The sequence below is a fragment of the Paramormyrops kingsleyae genome, chromosome 7, assembly GCF_048594095.1.
Source record: "Paramormyrops kingsleyae isolate MSU_618 chromosome 7, PKINGS_0.4, whole genome shotgun sequence".
In the NCBI taxonomy this organism is placed as follows: Eukaryota; Metazoa; Chordata; class Actinopteri; order Osteoglossiformes; family Mormyridae; genus Paramormyrops; species Paramormyrops kingsleyae.
The window spans coordinates 16,730,558-16,751,937 of record NC_132803.1 but is presented as its reverse complement, the minus strand read 5'-3'; the positions used below and the strand labels follow the sequence as shown (position 1 = coordinate 16,751,937).

The following is a 21,380-nucleotide window of genomic DNA, read 5'->3' as shown; positions in this document are numbered from 1 at the left end:
ACGGTTAGGACAAAGATGTATTCTATGGTACATCTGAAGTACAACTCACGTTCCACCACTTATAAAACTTTAAAAGTTCTTATCCGGAAAGACTGTCAAAAATCCTGGAGCTCCACTTTGTGGCAGAACAGAGAAATACATCTGGTAAGTTCTGTGGGGATTTATACTTCTGTGATACTGAGGTTCCTCCATAGTATTACTGAAGATCTTTGCACTTTGGAATGATCCCGGCAAGTTCAAGAAAGACAAACTATGGTGCTGCATTTTCTTCTTCCCCTTCTGCCTGACTATGGACTGTAGAATTTTGTGACAAACAGATTCTTAAGGCGACAACCAAAGGGCAACTTTAAAAATCGAGCTGAGTTTCACATTATCGTTACAGCTGATTGAAAGCATGAAGGACAGATTGGAATGGAATTACAGTTAACTGATCATCTTTAAAGCCCACATCATATTGATGTTTTCTTTTTATGGATTTAAAATACTGTTCAAATCTGGACATGTGGAGTTTGAATGTTTGCATATTACGCAGCCCAAAGACATGCACTTCGTATCTAAGTTGCCCATAAAATCTGTGCCTTGCGATGGACTGGCATCCCGACCAGGATGTACTTGTACACTGTGCTGCTTGGGATAGGGATTGGTAAGTATGTTCGATGGCTTGTTATTAAATAAAGCATAGTCTTCATGATCCGTCCCCTACAACTTCTTGCTCAACAGAAAGTATAACCTGAGCCCTGATGTGCAATCTAATCTGTGGGGTATTAATCTCCAACACAAGAAGAAATTTCATAATAAAGGAAACTGGTTCGATTGTTAAGATCCAATATACAGGTATGACCAATAAGGAAATGTCTGGCCGGTACCAATACCCATTTATTCAGAAAATCGATACAGACAGCAATACCAATTGTCTGGGGGGCTCTGCTTAAATGAGGGACACTCCATCCAAACAAATAAACAAACAAATGAATAAAATAAACAGATTGTATTCCAAAAATATGAAAAATCTAAAATTATTTATCTTTGGTAGTACAATACCAACATACAACAAAACAAATTTTAATGAAGTCCCAGAGTACTATGTTTTATAACTCTACATATCTTCTATATGTATAACATTAACTACTTTAACTTACATTTCATATTAACTATTTATGTAACTTAAATAAACAACAAAATAAAAAAAAATCTAACATAGTATTACTGTAGCATTTATACAGTAACTGTTACCAAAACTTGGTATACAAATAAATATGGAGTTACTGGTGACTGCTACCAACCATTGTAATACAAATAAACTCCTGTACTGGCAGTCCCAGGGTTAGGGCAACTTAAGAACGTACATTAGCAGTCAAAAGTTTTTGCACACACTAAGATTTTCTACATTTGCATGCTACTCACTTAACATATACTAAAAATACACTCAATATTCTAATAAATTTACAGTCTGTTCACTATTTCAGTACCTTTATTGGCAAGAAAACGTCATATTTTTGATTCATCAAAGTAACCTCTCCTAGCAGTTATAACACCAAAGAAAATTTAAGGCATTCTTTGCCATCACCACACAACCAGTAAATAGGATGTCAGACATGCAATGTTACATACTCTTTCCATGTTATGAAGGAAACGTGTTTTATTTGACATATTTTCATTTCATTTGTTCACTCAACTTTCCAATGCTTAACAAGAATACAAAATCTGTAGTTTATGAAATAAATGGAAAAGTGGAAAAAACCTGTGGTGTGCAAAAACTTTTGACTGGTAGTGTACGAACAGAATGCCATTAAGCCTATTATATAAAAAATCTGGGGTAAATACGACGGCTCATAATAACGAGTGCACGCACTGCTTTGAGACGCTCGTGTAAACATTGCATGGCTTCAGCAGTCTTTTGGCCTTAGGTACAGTACCATATGTACTTTTATTATTACTGAATATCTATTATTATTATTGCCTACAATTTCGACTTAAAGACAGACTTAGAGAACGCATCTCGTTTGTAACCTAGGGTCTGCCTATATTTGGCTACGGTACATCATTCTTTGTTCTGTGGTAAAATGAAAAATCGATTAGAAGGCTAGACTTAATTAAAAACATGTTGCAAGCCGTACAAAACCATCTCGTAGGCCAGTACTATGAGACCTCTTCTAAGCTTCTTCTAAGAGTTGCCACCTATTCTGTACTTTACAGGGTGGTGTCATACTGTAAAATAAAATAAAATGCTGTGTCCCATTTTGAACAAACATGGGACGTCATTTGGCCAGTATTTTCGGACCATGCAATCTCTTCCTCCCCTTCCCCAACTCGATGAAGTTTATCATGGGGGACCCATGGCGGGGGGGGGGGGGGGGGTTAGTCCCTTATTCCTTGAGTTTGGTGAGCTGATGATCCCTCGCCCGCCACTATAGAAAATGGCTGATCGTCCAATGCAATCATCTCCATTATTTTAGCAAATATGTCTTCAGCTCGTGCTATTATTTTAAAAATATTTTTAAGTTTCAAAATCGGCCCACAATATCGGCCAAATAATAGACCGATATGTTGATTTTTCAAAAATATCAGCCGATACCAACATGTTAACTGATATATCATGTATCTCTAATAACATTTTAAGAAACAAGTAACATTTAGACCTCAATACAAAAAGGCTACCAGCTTGACCAAGAGCCATCCATTATTTTTGCAATACCTACAGTATTGTGCAGTGATATATAATAAATATACATAAATTTTTCTTACCTCTCTCTAATAAATTCGGAAAGCTCCTTTGTTGATATTTGACCATGCTTCATGTTATGGTAAAGTACATCAAATCCATTGTTTTTTTCTCCCTGTATTGAGAGACACAAGGTAAAAACATTTTTATCATGAAAGAGAAACACAGATATATTCAATTTCTTAAATACCCAGAGGTTACCAGAGATCCATAACTTAAATAAATAACTACCATGGTTATTCTTTCAACACTAATCATTCTCGCTGTTTGCAGAGCTGCTAGCTGCATTTTTAATAGTCTCTGATCTACCATCTTCATCCTGGCCATGTCGGATTTGGATGTCCTACATTTAGTATCCGAACTGCAGAAGATTGGACAATTCTCGTTGAAGGAGTAAGCAGAACGAAGACTGCTCTGACAGAGCGCTCAGGTTCCACAATGTTTAAAAATACATTCTACCCTTAATAATTCAGTGAAACAGACACATCCAAATGCCCCTTTCATTGCTCAAATAGCTTTAATATGACAACTTAATTGTTCAAAATAATCAATTATGCTACTCCTAGAGGTCAGAGCACCATACAAATCCTTAATGAACAATTAATACAGATAATTATTTCTAAACACCTATAAATGGAACAAACATGTTAAACTGATATACAAGTACAGTACTGCACTAAATATTGAAGAAGTGGACACAATATACCACAACACAAAAAGTTCTAAATATCTGCTGGTAAGGAAAAAAGAAAAAATTAAATAAATTTTGCAATAGAAGAACATGGATGACCTCGTTTAAACACTATCCAAACAGCATTGTTTTATTTTAATGGACACCACCCAAACATTATCTGTATTCAGTGTGGCTGAAAGCCTTTAACCAACCAGCCAAGATATACGGCCTGTTCAGGCTCAGAACAGGAAGGTACCAGAAAAGGTAGCCATAATTAGTGGAGACCCCTAAATAAATGTACTTGGAGGCCAGCACCAATTAAAGTCCATACAAACATACACATTTTGCAAATGTTAAACTTATTAAATGTAAATTTGCATGCCAGTGTTGCATGGAACTACTAATGTGCTGGTCAACTACATTTTACACTTGACTAATCTATGTGTCTATGGTACTAGCATGGTATCCATGTTCTGGATTGCAATAAATGAACACATAAACACACATTTATGGTTACAAATTATTATTATTATTAATTATTATTATTATTATTATTGTCATCCAAGAGATTGTAAATAAGCAAGCTCCGCTTCAACAGTAGTGCTCCCTTACAATTGACAGACCACCTCAGAGTTCATTCACCTTTCAAACGGAAAATAAAGACTGTAGATTGTTACTCATTGCGTTCCGTATTAAACTGGGTCACTAATCATAAACGCATTTCCTGTTTTGGTATACCAAACTGCACTTTGGGGATTTTTTTTATAAACCTCCACAGCAAAGCTTTCAGTTGACCATGATGCGTACCTTTGAACTTCTCCTAGCCAATATGTGAGCTGATTTATCAACAAATGGGATTCATTTCAGTAATCATTTCACAAAGAAAGCAATTGTTAATTCTTCCTCCTTAGTCGATGCTTTTGTACTGCAGCAGCATCCACAATGTGTGATTCAGTAGCAATGGCCCAGCTGGTCAGGCCAGAATGTGACACCACACAGAGCGCACTCTGATGTCTGCTAAATGAATCTGCCCCTTTTCCCAGAGGAGCCCAGCCTTTAGAGATGCATAAACTAAGTCTGGGACACAACAGAGAAGTCATGCTTTAGATCTAAGCAAGAAATGAGGTGAAACAGGGTGAAACAGAACTTTCCCCTGATTTTCCAGTCCAGCTGCAAATAAAACAATAAACTGGTTCTAAAACTGCTCGACTTTTGTGAAAATTGGAATATTTGGTCTACTGGACGAAAGCTTTTCCCATGGAATCACCACTCCATATAAAGAAGGAGAATTGCTTGGATGGTGGTGAAACATCATAACTGACATGATTTTAAATGCAACAAAAGACCAGTCTTTCTTCATATGTTCATTCTGGTTAAAAATAATGAAATTATATGCACGTTTTTTATCAATATGACAAGGAGTTCTGTGAGTTCTTTCTGTTACTATGTCTGTTATCACTGACTCACCAATAGCATTGAATTTTCACTGATTTTTAGACATCAATAAAAGTAAGAAGCAGACAATCTGTTAATATTAGGGTTGTATCACATCATGATACAATTCCGATTGTATGGCGCACGTGCAATAATTACCAGGGCTATAGATCACAGATGTAAACACTTGTCCAGAATGCAGCTTTTCAGTATATTTCAATATAGGGATATTTTATTTATGCCCACAATTTGGTAAGAAGATTAGTAGTACACCTAAAATATCGTTTTAATAACAGACTGAGACACAACATCGATTTTTACATGACTCAGTGTTATTCGTATGATGTCTTTAGTATGATATTGACGTTTATTAACACCCACAATTACGTAAGCAGATTAGTACTATATGCCTGAAATATTAATAATATGAATACTGTAGCGCCCAGAAGTTAGTAAACTATATAAATTCGTTGTATCCTTATTTTTTATCTAATTCAGTTAATGGAGCCTGCCACGTGGTATAGCATGGAAGCAATAAGTATGAGAAGAAAGAAATGAACAGGCACAACATCATTTGAAAGAGGAGATATTGTGGTTAAACAAGGTAGAAAAAGACTTTGGGGGTGTGGTGGTACTTTTTGCAGTTTTAAGTCTGACACATTTATTAAACATAAGGACACACCGAATTTATACAGGTTAACAACATTCTGGGGTTACAGTACGCCCCTGATTAATATATTAGGCCTAGTACTAATCTGTTTACCTAATTGTGGGTGTTAATGAATATCAATATCATACTGATGATATCAGATGCACGTTTTTCAGACTAATATCAGAGCAAGTTTGACCCCCAGAGTCCAGGTTGTTTGACTAGAGTAATCGCTCTGTACCGTGCCCAGGTGTGGTACGCTTAACCGTGCCCTGGCTCACTTGGAGAGCTGGGCCAGAGCACGATCAGTACAGAACAGAGACAGTGATGCAACTAACACACGCATGCGTACATATACACTGTATGTAAACCGAACCCAGAAAAAAATAAAATCGAGCTGCCTATGCAGATCGCACCATTTTTTTGCTAATAATAATAATATAACTGTTCATCTGCTCATGCTATGTTTTCTTCAACACACAAAAAAGAAAGTCACACAGTGATGATGAAAGCATGCTTGGGCCAGGATCGCTAAGTGCAATGTGGCCACAGACCACCGGGGGTAATCATGCTTAGTACAAGGCATAGTACAAGGCAACAGTGCCAAGTGTGGGTATGCCCCAAGAGACAAGAATGTCTACATTTCAAATGTTGCAGTACGCCTAAATCTTAAACATATATTTGCCAATACAAAAATGCCTATAGCCAAAACCCGAAGCATTTCTCAGCTCTGTCATGGCATGCTTGGGAATCCACATATTCCTTACATTTTTCTTTGTAAGGCTAAAGGTTGAAGTCATGAGCTAGCATGCCAGGAACTTGTTAGACTTTTATAGCAGTGCAGTTACAATGCAGCATTCCCTCTTTAAACACCAGTCAAACCAGGTGCATTGGTACATTCATTTAAGGCTTAAAAATAATTGAAACAAATAATAATTGGCAAAGAAAACAGATATTGTAATAACACCAACCTTCTTCAGCTGAATCAACCAAATCCAAACCCTAGTTGAATCCAATGAGGCCATGGTTAGTTCTTGGTGTCCCTCCGTATTGCAGTACATGGTTAAAAGTATGTGGACATCAATACTAATTAGAGAAGCTGAGTAATTAAGCCACAGCAGTTGCTGGCACAAGTAGATAAATTAGAACACAGCTATGCAATCAGCAGCACCAAACCCTGGTGGTCATACAGAAGAGGGGAATAACTTTCAACTTGGCACCATCACAGGATGCCCTCTTTATAAATCAGTTTGCCTAATTTCTGTCCTGCTAAAGCTGCTCTGGTTAACCTCGAGTGAAGTGATAGTGAAGTGGAAACACCTAGGAGCAAGTTCATTTGCAAAGAGATGAGCATGTACACAAACCGGAGTAGTGGTAGACTATCCCCAACTGGAATGACTGCAGATTCCACCAGCAATATTCCAAAATCTAATAGAAAGTCATCCCAGAAGAGTAAACACTATTATAACAACCAAGGAAGGCCAGATTTCCCTTTTCTGGGACGCTTGGAGAACTCTACCAGGGAGCCCCCCCTACCAAAGAAAACTGATGATAATTTCACTCTCTCCGTAACGCAGGTAATTCATCAGTCCTGTGCAACTGCCTGTTCTGCCTTAAGTCAAAGCCGGCCCTGACAGCAACTAAAGGTGAATCAAATTCATATAAATATGCTTGATTTTGGAAAGATGTTGAACAAACCAATGTCTACATTAAGCATGGCCCGATTTTTTCGGTTCTCATCCAATTCCGATACCGAGATACAAGAGCTCTTTTTACTGTGATATTTTAATACAATAAATATAAATATTTATACTTTATATATTATTAATATTGTTAACTAGTAAATACAAATGAAACAATGTATGGGAAAAAATCTTTAATTAGGATACTGGTTACAAACAATAATGCACTGTTCCACCTCATTTACACATCTTGTTTTAAGTTTTTGGGGCATTTCAAAGTTTAATTTGTGTATCTTTCAAGAGAGTATACGCAGCTGGCCATCACTTAAACTTTGTTATGACAGTAGCCTCTCATGTATCACAAGCTGTAGCGAGGGCACAAAACAGTCCAAGCTAGCGACTCCCAAATCATCAACTGCTTTTTTCATATTACTCACGTTGTCTCGCACAATTGTGTGCACTTTGTTTAGTGGAATTTTCCACTAAACACTACTTCCACTTCTCAAAACTTTATTTTTTACAAAGATTGCAAATTGTCGTGCTACTAGTTATTGCTAAAAGCATAAAACGTTTCCAGATGGTCACTCTCTTAACTTATGTTCCTACTGCAAAAGCTATGCACATCATGTCACAGCAAGTAGAAGTCACTGCACTCACACCCACTAGTGAGTGGCAGAAAAACTGAGTGGCAGAGTTAGCGTTCAAAAAACACATCTAAAATGGGAAAGAGCTGTTGTGAGACTGATTGTATAAATTGATTTAATAAGAAATAGCTCTCTTAGACTGCCGAAAACTAAAAAAGAAAGTATTGGACATGGATAGGTCACATATGGCTGATACCCAATCTGTCTAATCGGTCTTGATCGATCAGAATATTGGATCAGTGCATTTCTAGTCCACATACTTTTTGCCATATAGTGTGCATGTCAGGATGTACTTGAGTACATGAACCCTTATGTTTAGTAACCACTGGAACCTACGTTATTGGCAATATCCTCAACTAAATACTGTTCTGTCACTTAAGAGTAGACCTTTGCAGCAGTGAGGAGGCATTTTGATCCAATGCTCCATACAAACTGGGCCATCTTACCTGAATGATCTCCTTCAGATGACAGCATTTCAATGTGACTGACTTAGCCATTCAAAAATTCAGAATTCCTTCTATTTGAGCCTCTCTGTTATTTACTCTGGGTTTTTAAACCAGTCATTTCCTTGAATTTTAGATCAAAGACAACTGAGAATTCATTAGCCCCTCAATGACTGTAAGCCATCCAGGCCCTGAGGCAGCTCAGTAATGCCACAGCATTATACTCCCTCTGTCATGCTTCACAGCTGGCATGAAATGTTGGTGCTGGTATGCAGTTTTGCTTCCTCCAAAAATAACACTGCATACATTTACCCAAAAAGTTTACATTCTGTCCAATTGACCAATGCTGTGCTGTAGAACATCTAGGGGTCTGTAAAATACTAAGAAAAAGCAGTGGCTTCCTCCAGTTTAACTTCTCATGAACACTGTTGTTCAGGGTTTTCATTTAAAGCATAGAGACAGATGTTAACAAGAGCAAGAGATGCCTATCTATCCATAGCCGTACATACAGGGTTCTCCATCACTTGTTTAAGGATTCTATACACTGGTCTTTGTACGTTGCCCACACCTACGCAGTGTACCAATGCTGATCAGTTTCTTCCATTTGTAAACTGTCTAACTGTGGGCCAATAGTAGCCCAGGTCTTCAGAAATCTTCTTGTAACCCTGTCCAGCCTTATGCACTTCAATCATTTTACTTCTGAGAACTGCTGAAATCTCTTTCTATCAGGCCATATTACACTTGAAGGGAATTCTATGGTGAAGAACAACCAAAACTGTATCCATATCATACAAAGACCCGGATAATTCCAAAGCTGCCCAAACTCTTCCTCACAGTTATAGCCACCATCTGAGGAGTAGTGCAGAGATCGACATGCATTTTGAAAGGTGCACCTAATCAAAATTCTTTAAAGCTCCCCACACCTTGTAGGTCCCTTAAAAATGAGCTATTATTCTTACTATACATGCACTCTTGTCGGGAGAAAAATTACAGTGAACTGTCAAGAATAACACAATGACACTTTTTTAGAACAACTGGTCTTGCTTCCATTAGATTAGTCTGAATATCATCACAAATTGCCCTCCACTAATTATCATAGCTATGCACAGTTATTACTGACAATGCGTGCAAGCTGAACGTTGTTCCCTTGATGTTTATAGCCGTTCACCAGCCAGCAAGTTGTATGCTCCAAATGCTGCTCCAGATCAAGTCTAGATCCAGCCTGAATTGTTTCCCATATCACAACACTTTGTGTAAGAACCTGTTAAAAAGCTGAAAAAGATGCAGAGGCATCCAATAATAACTGAATAAGCATTAAGAAAAAGTGAATAGGACTGAAATTTTAAAATGCACAAAACATTTTCATATTCTGATCTTATGCCTTTTTTTGTACGAGGGGCTCATGAGACTGTGCCATGTCAGATACAGAAAACCGTGTAAACACCCTGCATAAACATGATGAATGCTCCCAGTTCGTAATATAGCGCACGTGCGTGAGAATCGCAAATACCCAACAATACCATACAAGGCTACATGTCCTGCCCAATATGTCAGGGCGTGTTTGTTCATGAATATAGCAATAAAGATGAAAAAAGAACTTTACGTGTTCACAGACTGAAGTCCTGATTTCTGAGATCCGCAAAAGAAAGTTGATATTTTCTAACAGCATCATCAGTGGAATCAAGAGGCCTTTAATTAGTGCATGATTGAAGTTGTTTAGCATTTTGACATGTTCATATTGATAATTTACTATTATTCAATAGCATTTACAGCCAATGTATATTAATGAATTTCCAAAGTCAAAATTGTTTTAATTTAATGAAATAAACAATCTATTAGTGAGAAACTTGCGCTTGGATAACACTCATGCGTGCATGACATGAGACAGACATTAGAGCAGACTTTCAAAGCAGTCTGTAATTACAGCATTTACATATCCAGAAAGCTAGCATTTCTGCAATATGAACATGGGTGCCATACTTCCAAAGGCCCAACCTCCTTAAGGAATTCCAGAAATCACACTTTGTGATACTTAAGAGGCCACGTGGTAGATGTTTAGCCCGGGAACATCAGTCATGCATTACCGACAATTCTGACAATCATTCACCTGAGACGTGCAGCCAGACTGGCACTAAGCACACATTTCTCAATATTAAATCACTTGTGAGAAAGTCATATATATACTGAATATGATATATACCATCCAGTCCAAAGGAGAGGATCACTCCACTAAAAAGACTGCATCTCGGGTCAAGTAAGGAACCAATTCATCAGCCTAAACAAAAGTCAAAATAACTGGCAACACAATCAGGACGGGTCAGGAAAGCTCTTTTCAAGAGCACAAAAAACTAAGGGAAAAAGCAGGCCACCATTTTATTCATCCCACAGAATAATGCAACAAGTTTGATTCCAACTGAAATATGATACGGATTGTAGTAGAACACAATCCAAACTACAATGTCCAGGAATCACTACTGAACTACTGTTTTATCACAGTTTCTCCCTCAGTTGGCTATAAGCATTAATAAATACTGAAGGAGTTCACAGAATTTCAGTTAATGTCAAGTACGAAAGGCCGCAGAAACACATTATGACTTACTGGTTTGTATATTCCAAATCAGAATCATGGTGTTTATATGAATTAAGAAAATTGGCCAGAACATATCAGAGAAGCCCACACTGGTACATGCTGCTTTCTCTCACAGAAGGGAAGAAAAAAAAATCACACACAATAATGACATCATTAACAATACAATTTGAACAAAGAGAATAATTGGCCCAAATGAAAGAATGACTGAATCGTTGGATGGTGTACTGCATCATTTGCCTGCTCTGTTTGTTTTCTCAGAAGAAAGAGGAGGCTGTCAAAGTTTCATAGTGCGGATCTGAGTGAGGGAGCACGCCTTGCATTTCAAGCGCACAGCTGATCAGGGTCTCAGCCGGATCCGCTGTCCCTGGCCAATCTGAAGCAGCACTGCAGTGCTCTATCTAGGCCTTTCAGACAGTTCAGCACAAAAGGACTTTTATTTTGCCAGTGAGGCCTCTAGATGTCAGGTGCCTAGTTGATTAATGGAGCTTGTACGTTTTATAATGACAAGTTACCATGCACAGTACTGCACCATGTAAATATTACCTAAGAATATCGAATGACTACTAACAGAATAATCTATTCCATTTTAAAACATGTACAAACATCACATGTGTCACGAAGGCATTGCACAAGTCATACAAAGGAGTCTTATGCATCAAAATGTCCCACAACACTTTCTCCACCTCATCCTTAATGGCATTTTATCAGTATGGTTTCTGATGTGATAAGAGAAAACCACCCATACTACAGCCTGGCTTTTAAAAAAAAAAACTTCTGATGAATAAAATTTCAAATATTTGCTCTGCTCTGATGAATCTCTGCCTTTATAGTCTCGGAAATCACGTTGTGAAACTTCTTGCTTTCCAAAACACTGCATTTAATTTTTTTTCCTAATTCAATTTTATTAGTTAATTTACCATTCCCTACTTTTTCAGCTGCCACTTATATACTTGTCTCTTATATACTTGTTTTCACACACACACACACACACACACACACACACACACACACACACACACAGAAGTCGTACTAGGCGGAATTGGCATGCAGAAAAAAAAATGATGTTGCAGACAGGAAACAGGAGCCCAAATGAACACAATTTTGACTTACAGTCCACTTCATTCAGTGTCACCCCCCTGATTGAAACATATGCAAGACAAACTTCCAGGTGATGGTATGGTGTAAGGTCCAGAACACGTATTCGGTATATTACATTTGGCTTGGTGCACACAATGAAAAGAATGATCACATTTCTTGACACAGATGGAACCTAAATTCACAAGCAGATGTTCAACATCAAAAATATTATGCTAATTGTGGCTGTGATAATTATGGATAATTATGGTTAGAATCAGTCATAATTGGCAGTTTGGGAACATTTTGGTTTCCCAATAAATTGCACCAACACAGGAGAGAGAACACATAAGACCAAACTGTGTACCAAACTTAATTTTGTACACTGTTACAGTACACCTCTAGTATAGTATAAAATAAGCACTAGTCCAGAAAAGCCAGTTGTCTGCCAACACAGATGATTATTAGGCCTGTCAGGACTCTCAACCCTAATACAAACACATGCACAAAAATTGTTGATATGTATCATTCTGAAACTTATTTCAATTATGAACCATTTCACAGTATAACAGAAGAAGAATATATACAAACATACATTCCTGAATGTACATTTTATGACCACAGGTCACTAACTGTAAATCTCCAATAAATTAGTGACAATGTTTTCAATGTGATAGATAAAACTGGGTCATCAACATTTTAAACTAGAAGAAAAGCTTGTAAAAACAACAAAATAAATATATTGGACCCCATTAGATGCATTTACACATTACATGATATCATCCATATAAGTAAGAAAGATTTTTACACTTTTGAACTGAAAATTATTTTCATTTTCAAAAGCTTAAGTTTGCTGACTGCTATAAATAATTGACAAACAGCAGGTAAAGTCTGACAAATTGGATTATCACCATAAAACAAGAACAGCCAGTTGAATTTTGCAGCATAGACAACTGGAGTTTCAAACTGGAGTTTTTGTAGCATATAGCCATACATATACAAATACCTTCAAGCTATATATACATATATATGACAACTACGTCATTTTGCAAAATTGCTTTCTTTTGCTCTCCCACCCAATTCAGCCTGTTTCACTTCTATATTAGATTCAATACCCTACACACATAGAGAGGCCTTAAAGGCTGGGTGTGTACCGTTCAGATGGACTCCTTGCCAAACCAGTCTTTACACACCACAGATTACAGAGTAGCACAGGAGACCCACTGCCATCTTTAGAAAGGCATAGGCCTTCTCACAACCCACCAGCTGCTACCTGCACACACACGAGAGATGTTCAGGAAGTGCTTAGGCAGAACAATGTGGAGACAGTCCAAACAATTCAGACCTTTATAATTACCGAATTCATAGAATACTGGAGCAACGCTGTTGCCAACAATCTGATGCCACTGTCCTGAATTAGAACTCAAGCAATAGACACATGCAGGGTAACAAACAGCCGTGCCTCTCTTTACAATTATTAAATTGCAAAGTTCCTGCATCACTCGAAGATTAAATATCTATTATATCATGATATGGGCTTTTTCCACACATCATCATTTTCTTTGATATCTAAACAAGGTTCCAAAACAGAGGGGGAAAAAAACACAAAATCTGCAACATGACTCACAAAGTTCAAAGACACGCGCCTATTGTTATGTCCGTTTCTTCTGTGTGTGTGTGTGTGTGTGTGTGTGTGTGCGTTGTGATTGTTAAGCAAACATACCAAAAACAAGAGAAATGATTTTCACCCAGACTTACACCACTTCATACATGTTCTACCTGTGCATTTACAATTTAATAAGGAGACACTCCTAACAAGAAGCCTACTAACTATGGAAAGAATTGATCTGCAAAGTGTACCCATACAGGACATCCCACAACAAACAACTTCAGCTTATTTAAATTACCTTATAAGAACACATTTTCCCATAGATAGTTAAACAAACTCACATTAGTGCAGGGAATGCATAATGTGACCCAAAACATTTTTAAATGATGTGATGAAATGATTACTCTCTCTGAGGCTTAATACATAATTTCATTCGATAATGTTCAGTTTGTGAGGATGGCTGCATTGTGATGGGCAGGGAAAGTAAGGGAGATGAGATAAAATCCTCCTCAGGTCATGCACAACTGCAATATACTACTATACACATATAATATACTGTGCGCCGCACACTTGAATGATTAACCTGACCTGCTAATTCATACTGACATGAAGAAAAGACACTGAGAATATGATGACAAACATCCATTGATCGTCTATCCATCTCACATTTGCTCGAGTTGTGAAAGAGGTTCTGTTAGAACTTAACCAACTTTAACACTGACAAAGTAATTATTATATGCAATATATGCAATTTAGGGGTGAAGCAGTTTTTTTTTCAATTTCACTAAATATCCATGGCAACATCAATGTTTAAAGTCAAAATAGCAGCAACACCCTGTGAAGAAACACATTTACGCATCACCCAGACATACAGTACCCATGGGTAATCACATGCACGATATATCTGTCACACCCTGTGCACACATATAAGGTAGACCCTTGAATACTGTTCATCTATTCACACATTTATACAAATACTAGATTTTCTACTTGAAATACATTTTTGCATGCACGCATTTGTTAAAAGCAAGCAAGGGATAATTTGAACATACACTGATTTTAATCTGATTAAATAATTAAAAAGTTGCTATTGCTTTAAAGGTATACAAAAGAGAGCGCACAGACTAGGTTATTTTTGGAACACTATAACGAATACACGCATATACAGGAACAACATATTACGTAGAACTAGACTGCGCTGCATATTCACAATTCTTACACTGAAAGGAACTGAGTCGCGGAATTGACAAAGACAAAACGTCCGTTTAATTATATCCAAGATCATAAATCTCTACGTATCCCTTTTGACCATGCATCGTTTCTACTGAACACAACTGATGATATTGTTCTTTCTGTTTAATTGTTCACAGACATTTCAGCTTGTCCAAAAGGGGCTGAAGCGGGCTTTTTGTAGTGTCGGACCCTCTTTCCTGTAGCTAGAAAAACATTGCAAACTTGGAATTCACTCGTAACCAGCACTGCTAACATGAATGCATTGCATGTGTAATTATGTATCTTGTACAACACGCCAGCTTGAAGCTATGTATGTTTTTAAGTGACAGCTTCATTGTTAGCTTCTTGAAGAATATTAGCTAGTTGAAAGTGAATATAATTTCTGAGCCTAACGCCACTATATACTAATCGGTAGACAATAGTGGCCTGATGCAAAGACCAACTAAATTAAGCCTAATAGATTGCGTTTAGCAATAACGGGTGTCGATTCATTTATGTAGTTGGTTATTTTAAGGGCAAATGACATTTTTCAGAACTATAGCTGGACTTGATCTGGCCTACATAGTAGAACCGCAGTACAGAGCACATTTCTCGCAATCAATTATTCGAACAACACCCGACATGAATAAGATGCGAAAAATAAACTTGGACTGAAGCCCGAGGAAATGCGTCTCATATTTTTTCCCTCTTTCTCGAAGAAACTTTCATAAATACCTGGTTTCTCTTGCTAACTTAATTACGGAAGCCGGTGACGTGACCCACAAAGTAAATGACAACCAAATACACCAATGACATTCCGAGGTAAAACACTGAGCGGCCCAATAATCGCTCAGGCAGCCAATCAACAAGAAGGAAGGTGGTCGCCAGTTGGTCACTCAAGTTTAGATGGACCGTACTAAGGCCCAATCCCCAAGGTAGCCTAAATGGTGTTCGCCGAAAAAATAAGAGTGACCACGGTAAAATACTTCGAGTTTCTCTCCTAATGCCAGCGAACATTGAAACTACTTTCGACAACAAAAACCGTAGCGAGAGAATTATTACAAACCCAATGTCCACATTAACTGGAAATGCAAGATTTGTTTTTTTAGCGACTAGTCTTCCAATTAGTGACATAGTTTTAATGACAACGGATAAATGCCAAACCTACCCAGAAATTCTCTAGGAAATAGGCCATTATCATCCTGATTTCTTCTTATCCTTTGCAGCCGCCTTTGATATTATTACGTTAATTTCAATTGACGTAGTTAGCTTGCTGTCCTCCCCTATTCTGTTGTGTCTGCTTTTTTCTTTTTTCTTCTCTCTCCTTCCCCACCTTCAGACTCCACCTCCCTTAGTCTGAGAAGTATCAGTTGCCTTGTACTCTAAATCCCGCTCGCGGAAAGAGAAGAAATGGCGCCACCCGTGGAAAGTACAGTAACAGCAGGGGAATATTTCCCGGCCGAGTCCTTCAATGTGACATAACATCATCCTGCGGAGGAGGGAGATGGGCATCTACGTATAGGACTATAGGTAACATATTTTATTTTATTCATGTTTTAGGACTCCGTACTGATATCGTACTGATTACAAATATCTTAAATCTGTAAAGAAAATAATATCAAAAAATTAATGTGCAGTTGCATCTGTAACTTTTAGTAGCCTATTATATGCACAGAAATAGCTAATTTTATCCTTTAAAAAGTTTCAGCTACATGCCTAAATATGTATCTGCACGTGGTGGTGATGTGGTGCTTCATATTTGTGTATTTATTAGGCATATCAAGTATAGATGGACCAAGTTCCCAAGATATAAAATTTCAGGAATAAATAGAAAATGAATCATTACCATTAAACTCCATGATATAGGATGGTAAATAAGCAGAGCGCAATGCTGACATTCATTGAATTGTTCTCTGTTGAGCCATGCCAACTTGTCAGCAGTCTAAAAAAACAGCATTTTCATTTCAGATTCAGTGATATCAAGAGGGAATATGATGCTGTTTATTATTTTACTATTGAATAAAATTTAAACAAACTCTAATAATATCATATTTTTTACTGATGTAATATGATGCACCCCCTGCCTTGTGCCCTACCACCAGTGCCGAATCTACCCACCAATCTACAGTTGCCTTAGACAGGCCCATAGCAATTTCAAATAAATTTTGGTGATGGGGGGTCCTCTTCAGATAATTTTTCTGATTGGGGGGGGTGTCTTGAACCCTTTTTCTGATCGGACCCTAGTTTGCCTATGCCTAGTTCTGCCCTAGATCTCTCTCTCTCTCTCTCTCTCTCTCTCTCTCTCTCTCTCTCTCTATATATATATATATATATATATATATATATATATATATATATACACACACACATATATACATACACACTAATTGGTCGACAATAGTGGCCTGATGCTAAGACCAACTAACTTAAGCCTAATGGATTGCGTTTAGCAATAACGGGTCAGCAGAAAGGTTATAGGATTAGGATAAGATAGTGGGACAATAGTCAATTATCTCATGTTCTCATTGTACAGATAGTTGAAACTAGATTACAGGGTGCACTTTTCCAGCTTGCCTTCTCATTTGCTGCAGTTATTAATGACTAGAAACAGCTTTTTACACTGTCACCAGTGGACTTTCCATAATTTGGTGCTCTTGGAATGCACAGCAGAAGTGGCCTTGTTAGAATTTAGTGATTCATTAGTGATTAGGGCTACTTTATTGAAGCAACCACTGTGATTATTTGTAAGGCCATAATTGTGATATATCGTCCCCCTCCAATATTCACATGCGCTCACAATGTCCACCCTATTATCTACCCATATTAAAAAAAAACAAAACAGTTTTACTATGTTACAACAGACAACCACAAACTGCCATCTAAAATTGTAATGCAATCACAATCATATGGGGGTGTTAGGAGCAGATTTGGTCCCCCCCAGTGCTTACTCCATGGCTAGGCCCTTTTGACATAACACCTGCAACATGATTTTATATAGATTTTTCTTTTTTTCAGCATTATTTTACAGCAATAGGCACACCATGCAGTTATTATCTGCTTTCCCTATAAACAGAGTGATCCATGAAGTCTCAAAATGAAATGGACATAGCAACCTCTCTCATTCGGCATGAGTAAATCGTGGTACGTTACAAATATTTCATTTGTGAGTAAACAAGCAAATACACCATACCAAGCGTTCACATGCAGTGTTGGGGAAGCAACTTTTAAACATTAGATTTTCAAGCTACAAGCTACTTATGATAAATAGTATGTAAGCCAAACTACTGTTTTAATATAGTAGTTAGGTACGCTACATGCTACAGAGAAAAAGCAGCCAACTACATCAAAGCTATTTCATTTGGTAATACTTAATATTTGTGCTGTAGTATACTCTTAAAATTAATTTTAAAAAACGTAATGTTAAAAATTAATTTTTTAAAAATGTATTGTTAAATCACAATAAGGTTTTAAAAATGTTTCTGTATTTGTTGTAAATCAAGATACTTCACAATTGCTGTGTGAAAATTAGAAGGGTTACAATAACAAAAAACGAGTTTTTGATAATCTGTCCAAGAACCAAAGTGCTCCTATGCATTTTAATGAAAGTGTCTAAAATATTGTTTGCGGTGAAGTATTTTTCAACCGTTTAATATCCAATCCCCGGAGTATTCAAGCAAAAAACATAAATCAGAAACAGCTGGTACTGCAATATATAGTCTTTGTAAAGAGAGAAAAATAATACTAATACTCGTCGTGGACTTACAACTGCGATCGGTTCAGACGTAAGTAGCTTCTTTATTTTATATACAAAAATGATCATATGTATAGTATACTATAAAATAAATTATATCATCTTTGTCATATTGTTTGGTGTTTTAACCTGAATAAAAATATACGTTGCAAATATCAAAGATACAGAATGAAATCGTTTCTTCTCTTTTTTTGTTTTGCTTCTGGAATTTTATTTTATTTTAATTTTGCTTCTGGAATGCTTTTTTTTCTTGGTTCTGATATGACACTTTTTTTAACGGGTGGGCGGGTCCTAGAAGGGGGGGTGTCCACCTTACGCGTCTATTTTGGTCAGCTGGAATTAAACATGGCGGAAAGGTCCGGTGCCGCTTTTCAGCCGGTGGCTGTCATTGAATCGCATCTATGCAGTTCTATAATAGTGTATTTTTATTAGAAATCGATGTATGCAACACATATGTCGTGCTCATAAAATGTCACCAACCCATCCAGCTGAGTAACTTTCACTATTCCACCAACTCGGTGACCCTAGCCAGATTATCAGACAGCAATCTAATTTATTTTACAGATAACGTTCAACGGCCAATACAAGTCTAACGTTCGGCACACAACACATTTTGGTACCAACTTAGGCTTTGGGTTCACGGTTCAGTGCAATTTCGGTATAGCAGAGAAAACAGGATTTTAGAAGAATTTATTATTAAAATCGCGAACACAACAGTACAAAGCAATGCGTCGGTCTGAATGACTACCACGAGACACTCATTTGCACATTATAAAAATAAATATGTAAAATAAATAAAAACGTCAAAAACACAAAAATCATAATGAACTAAAACCCGTGTTCTGTACTGCTGAGTATATTTGCATGTCTGTAGCGATAAAGACATATAATTTTTTTTAGCCGGTCAAAAAATTCATAAAGTTACAGGAAGACTAACTTGCAGTTCCTGTCTTGCTGTGGTCGTACACACTCGGATGTTGTCTCAAAGTTAGTATGTCGGATGTGTTTCCAGCAACAAATCCCAGTTCGACAGAACCGACAGACAGTCTTGGTCTTTCTCTCCTGTGCTGGTGTCCTTTATAGGGGAAAAAAAATGCTCCCAAACCGATTATTGCTGATTGTAACCAACATTGGCCATAACCATAGTCACAGCTAATGGGCATGATATTTTCCATGATGAACATCCACTTGTGAATCTATATTCCACTACTATCAATAAATGTATTCACCAAGGTACCATGGATTAATGGGCATGAAAAAATAAACCTGAGATTGTGTTTTGCACATGCTCAGTACTGCTTAGTAGCACTTCTCGTATGGACAGAATACCTATTCAAGAGAACAATCCTAGGGAGCTGGGACTTAAGAGCCTTGCTCAAGGACCTGTAGACATGCGAAAGGCCAGGCTTGAACCAGTGACCTTCAGGTCATAAGCAAAGAGGCTTAGCCCTCTGAGCTGCAGGCTGCCCCCAAAGTAGCATCCTGATCTAGCTAACAGAGCTGAAAACAGCTGTTGTAGCAAAATGAAGGATCTGACCAATGGCTGAGCAACTCATGTGTGGTATAATGACACAATTAAATGTTTGTTTAAACTCTTGATCTAAAAAAGCAAACACACCAATTCCACAGCTGTGTATGTCATACATTTGAATCATCTAATGATATTGTTATAAAACTGGAGTCTTCCTCTCAGTCAGCTGACAAAGTTTGTCAACAGCCATACGTCACAAAGGAGCATGGACGCTGTTCCCAGCTTTCTGAAGTCTCTGTATGACAAAATGCAGGAGTTCCTGTTGGTGTCATAATCTCAGAAAACAAGAACAACAGATGCAAATGTCCTTTAGCCGATACTCAGAATCCTGGAGAAGGAGTACTAGCCCCCCCCCCAGTCAAATTATGACACATCTGAGTAGCCCAGAATGTCCTGAAAACAAAAACATACAGCATATGTGGCTAACTGATGTACATACAATGTAATAAGCCTAAAATCAAAGGGGTGCAAACTCCTCCAAAATGGACAGAGTTCAAAGGGTTAGCATAGGAAGGGGATACGATTTTGATTTTTCTTTTTCCTGCTCCGGCAGTAGTGTGCTGTGAGGATTTTTTGTGGTTTTTCAGCCTCCCAAGAACAACTTCCCTTTATTTTAGCTTTACATGGTAAATAATGGTTAATTTGGTTATTTAAAAAGTCTAATTTAAAAGGTTTTTATATCTCTGACCCTGTCAGATCATTAAAAAGTTCACAGCACTTTATTGTATTAACTATGTATTAATTAAATCAACTAAAAGTCAAATAGAGTACGCTATATAAATATACAGGGCTGGGAGTATGGGAGAGGGTCATAGTGAGATAGTTAATTATGGGGCCAGTTCAGTGTTGTGTTTGCAAGATGTTTGCCCTTCTGGATGCCTGTGTCCAGTCGGACTTCATCTGCGAACGATATCGGCTGGTGGACTCACTCATGATCAAGGTTCGTGACCTTGAGGAGCAACTGGCTCTCATCCGGCACAACACAGAATTAGAAGAGATAGATAATACACCTTTTAGGAAGATTGTGTGTATGCCACAATCGGGAGGGGGGAAGAATGAAGAACAGAGAGGTCAAGTGAGCTGGATGACCATAGGTCATAGACGTAAGAATGGGCATACACACTTAACAGAGGTGACATCATCTGAAGCTGTAAGAGACTGGGGAGGCAGGAGGGCCCTCGGGCAACAAGGAGCCCCCTCCTCCCAGGAGGATGGAGGTTGTGGTAGGAGGGGATTCAATTATTAGAGATGTAGACAGTTATGTGTGCATCCGTGATAGAAGGTCCTGTACAGTGTCTTGCCTGCCTGGTGCCCAGGTAGGAGACCTTCTGAATCGTGTAGACAGGCTTTTGGCCCCAGCCGGGGT

The 21,380-nt window shown here is 37.7% G+C and overlaps 1 protein-coding gene and 1 long non-coding RNA gene across 8 annotated transcripts in view; one reads left to right on the top strand and one right to left on the bottom strand.

Annotated features, from left to right (window-relative positions):
* Nucleotides 1-16,112, bottom strand: part of fcho2 (FCH and mu domain containing endocytic adaptor 2) — a 50,130-nt gene extending 34,018 nt beyond the window's left edge. For 3 of the 7 annotated variants that reach the window (XM_023822973.2, XM_023822976.2, XM_023822975.2), the window contains exons 1-2: nt 15,901-16,112; nt 2,746-2,837 (exon numbers count right to left, since the gene is read on the bottom strand). In XM_023822973.2, the coding sequence (XP_023678741.1) occupies nt 2,746-2,837; nt 15,901-15,933 (125 nt within the window). In that variant the 5' untranslated portion in view covers nt 15,934-16,112. Of the gene's footprint in view, nt 1-2,745; nt 2,838-15,467; nt 15,530-15,900 lie in introns of those variants that run through there. The other 4 variants (XM_023822979.2, XM_023822980.2, XM_023822977.2 and 1 more) reach the window with 3 other exon arrangements.
* On the top strand, nt 15,628-16,670 carry LOC111849792 (uncharacterized). Its single transcript, XR_002839639.2, has 3 exons — nt 15,628-15,709; nt 16,072-16,262; nt 16,507-16,670. It is a non-coding gene; the product is annotated as an uncharacterized lncRNA (long non-coding RNA).
* Nucleotides 16,671-21,380: the final 4,710 nt, after the last annotated feature.